At 37.9% G+C, this 4320-nt stretch overlaps 1 protein-coding gene across 1 annotated transcript; it reads left to right on the top strand.

Annotated features, from left to right (window-relative positions):
* Nucleotides 1-2261: 2261 nt before the first annotated feature.
* Nucleotides 2262-3890, top strand: LOC121366694 (kelch-like protein 6; the record flags this gene model as incomplete). The annotated part of the gene is made up of 1 exon (XM_041491043.1): nucleotides 2262-3890. A coding segment is annotated over one exon (1629 nt), but the record flags the coding sequence as incomplete, so codon positions are not given.
* Nucleotides 3891-4320: the final 430 nt, after the last annotated feature.

Below are 4320 nucleotides of genomic sequence, written 5' to 3'. Positions count from 1 at the left end.
AAGAGTCTCATATTAATGTTATAAAAACATATTACAAAATAAATTCAAATAGAAGATACATTTATTTTAAAAAAAAAAAAAAAAAAAACCCTGTCAACATGATCTGGGGAAAAAATAAATCATTAAAAACAAAAACAAACAAAATACACAAAACACGGATAGTACACACACACTAACTGCGGAACAATATAGAGACTAACTACGGACAGTACACAAACTAAGTATACACACTAACTACGGACAGTACACACACTAGCTATGGACAGTACACACACTAACTACGGACAGTACACAAAATAACTACGGACAGTACACAAACTAACTACGGACAGTACACACACTAACTACGGATAGTACATACACTAACTATGGATAGTACACAAACTAACTACGGATAGTGCATACACTAACTATGGATAGTACACACACTAACTACAGACAGTACACACACTAACTATGGATAGTACACACACTTACTATGGACAGTACACAAACTAACTACGGATAGTACACATACTAACTATGGATAGTACACACACTAACTACAGACAGTACACACACTAACTATGGATAGTACACACACTAACTATGGACAGTACACAAACTAACTATGGATAGTACACACACTAACTATGGATAGTACACACACTCACTACACACACTAACTATGGATAGTACACATACTAACTATGGATAGTGCACACACTAACTATGGATAGTACACACACTAACTATGGATAGTACACACACTAACTACACACACTAACTATGGATAGTACACATACTAACTATGGATAGTACACACACTAACTATGGATAGTACACATACTAACTATGGATAGTACACACACTAACTACGGACAGTACACATACTAACTATGGATAGTACACACACTAACTACAGACAGTACTCACACTATGTACGGACAATACACATACTAACTACGGACAGTACACAAACTAACTACGGACAGTACACAAACTAACTATGGATAGTACACACACTAACTACGGACAGTACACACACTAACTACGGACATTACACAAACTAACTACGAACAGTACACATACTAACTACAGATAGTACACATACTATGGACAGTGCACTCTCTGGAGTTGATTTGTTTTTGTTGAGTACTGTGCAGGCAATATTATGCTATTCATGTGGGTATCCATGGAAAACGTGCACACAAGGGTCAAATAAATTCATATTCACCCCTGTACCCCCCCCCCCCCCCCCCCTCACCCCGTTAAGATAAAGCTACAGTAACGCCCCCTGCACTGTCCGTACTTAGTATGTCTTCCTCCTGTTACAGATGGTTCGGTAATATCAATGAATCATTCAAATACTTATATAGATTTTTGATACATGTTTGCTCTCTATATAGCCAGCCCTCGTTAGTGGAGACTATATACACGACAGTGATATATATATATATATATATATATATATATATATATATATATATATATATATTAATGATAATAATAATAATAATAATAATAATAATATATTTTTATTTCAGATCAGTGATCCATACAACATATTTAAACATCACATACAAAACTGATTACATAATATACAGTAGCTTGTGCCAGCGAATCACACATACAGATATGATATACACATTTGTACATCGCAGGTGGGCAAGTTGGTCGTTTGAAGTTGTTTCGATTAGATATTAGATATTTCCGCGTTCGACTAGCGATACATTTACCTGTACATGTAAAGGCCAAGCTAATCGTGATTTCGCTGCTAATACTTCTATCTATAAGAAAGAAAGAAATGTTTTATTTAACGACGCACTCAACACATTTTATTTACGGATATATAGCGTCAGACATATGGTTAAGGACCACACAGATATTGAGAAAGGAAACCCGCTGTCGCCACTTCATGGGCTACACTCTTCGATTAGCAGCAAGGGATCTTTTGTATGTACCATCCCACAGACAGTATAGTACACACCACGGCCTTTGTTACACCAGTTGTGGAGCACTAGCTGGAACGAGAAATAGCCCGGTGGGTCCGCCGACAGGGATCGATGCTAGACCGACCGCGCATCAAGCGAGCGCTTTACCACTGGGCTACGTCCCGCCCTCTATCTCCCCTATATACACATAGAAATCAAACAAAGCAATAAATGAATAATATAGCTGTTGTGTTATTGAAGATATCATCATTCACAACTTGTAATGTGTTAGCCATACATGTTTTTAATTTTGGTTCATATGTTACTATAATATTTGTTCTCTTTCAGATCAGAAGTTCTCAAATAATGGATCGTACTAAAAACAATATTCTCCAAAACATCCACGAAGAGATGGACAAAGGTACATTCAATGACCTTGACGTTGTCTGTGAGAATGGGACAACGAGTGCAAACCGGTTGGTCCTGGCCGCGATATCGTCTTACTTCCGGGCGATGCTGACATCAGACATGACAGAGAGTCGGACGGGTGTCTTAAATCTGCCCACTGTCTCGGTGTCGGTGTTCCGGGATGTTCTCAAGATGTCTTTGTGTTCAGTGGATCTTGTAAACGAAGAGAACTGCGTCAACATTTTAGATGCGTGTGAAATGATGCAGCTTGATAACATCAAAGATCTGTGTCATCGTTACCTTAAGGAAAGTCTCGTGCTCAATATTGATAACTGTCTACATTGGTGGAGACTTATGAACCGCTACAATGCTCCTGGTTTGTCCAACAGAGCAGTCTCATATCTAACAGAAAACTTGACCGACTTTGTTGAAAGAGAAAACATTGTTCATTTGTCAAAGACAGAACTTCTAGAAATATTGTCTAAAGATGACTTGAAATGTAAAGAAGACGTCATTATGAAAGGTGTCATGAAGTGGCTTGAAAGAAATAATCCGGATACAGATGATGTAAAACATATATTTGAAATGATCAGGATCGATCTTGTTGATCCAAAGTTCCTCGTTGAGAATGTGGTATTTTCAAAATTCGTCCTAGACCATGATCGTGTTAAGCTAATGATTACAAATGCAATGCGTTCGCAAGATCTGACATCAGGTTGTAACAGCAGATTTCATAACACACGTGTAGATCTCTTTGTTTTACAGTACACCAACACTTCACTTCTGTCTTGTTTTACATCAGAAGGGACATGGGAAGACGTTCCACCTGCTCCAGTAGATCCTGGTTCTTGGTATTCAGCAGCAAGTCTAGGTAACACGATCTACATTACTGGTGGTAAGATTAGAAGAAAATGTACACTCGTTTACGACGTCTGTAGAAGAGAGTGGGAAACAGGTCCAAATCTCGAGGAAGAACGTCATTGGCACTGCATGGCCACAACTAATTCTAAAGTGTATGCAATTGGGGGTAAGTACAGCAACACGATTGAAGAGATGAGCGAGAGTGAAACACGATGGCAGGTGTTTGGTGATTTGAATCAGAAGAGAGAGATTGCATTCGCTGCTACAGTTGGACACAACATTCTGGTAATGGGTGGACGGAGTGGAGGAAGACGATCAGATGTTATCCAGTGTTTCAATACAGCGACTCACTGTGTGTCTAACCTTAGCTCACGTTTACCATACAGCTCGGTGTGTCTGAGAGGTTCAGTTCACCTCCCTGATGTATATCTGCTGGACTATGGTGGAAACATGATGCACGTCCAGGTCACTGACAGTGATGGTGAAATCCAGACTGAAGTCAAGGCGACAACGAAATGGCGATCATTTGAATATTGGTTTGGCGTGTTATGGCAGAACGGAAGCTTGTTGTCCTTCAGTGGCTTGAAAACTAAGTGTGAAATTAGAAAATACAACCTGGCTGAAGGGAAAGAGGACAATATTACTTTTCTAAAATCAACGAGAAGTGGTAATGTGTATGGTGTTCTGCCAGTGTATCATAAAGCATAATATATTTTGGGTTGAGTTTATTCTGGGACATAACATTGTTTGTGTATTTGATCTGACTGATCAAGTGGGTCTCTTCCAATTGGGATCTCAGTCTTTAAATTCTGCCTAAAACATTACTAGCAGTTTGATGAATTTCGTCACAAAACCTGTAGAGAAACTAAAATTTGATTTAACCAAAACAATAAAAATAATAATAAAAATAAATAAATAAATTAATTAATTAAAAATGCACCAAAATTAAAACGCCTTAAATAAATGTATTCAATTGTTTCTCGAATTATCTTTTTGATCGATTAATTAAATATATTTGCTGAAATCTATTTTAATTTGTATATTTGGCGATTTTGATAACAAAGGCTAAAGATGTGGTCGGGCACCACTTCACCTATTTTGGTTTGTGACTAGATTATGGCTACGAAGCTATAAACCG

This window comes from Gigantopelta aegis, unplaced genomic scaffold (assembly GCF_016097555.1).
Source record: "Gigantopelta aegis isolate Gae_Host unplaced genomic scaffold, Gae_host_genome ctg6693_pilon_pilon, whole genome shotgun sequence".
Taxonomy (NCBI): domain Eukaryota; kingdom Metazoa; phylum Mollusca; class Gastropoda; order Neomphalida; family Peltospiridae; genus Gigantopelta; species Gigantopelta aegis.
The sequence above is the reverse complement of the archived record's forward strand: the minus strand, read 5'-3'. Positions and strand labels throughout refer to the sequence as shown.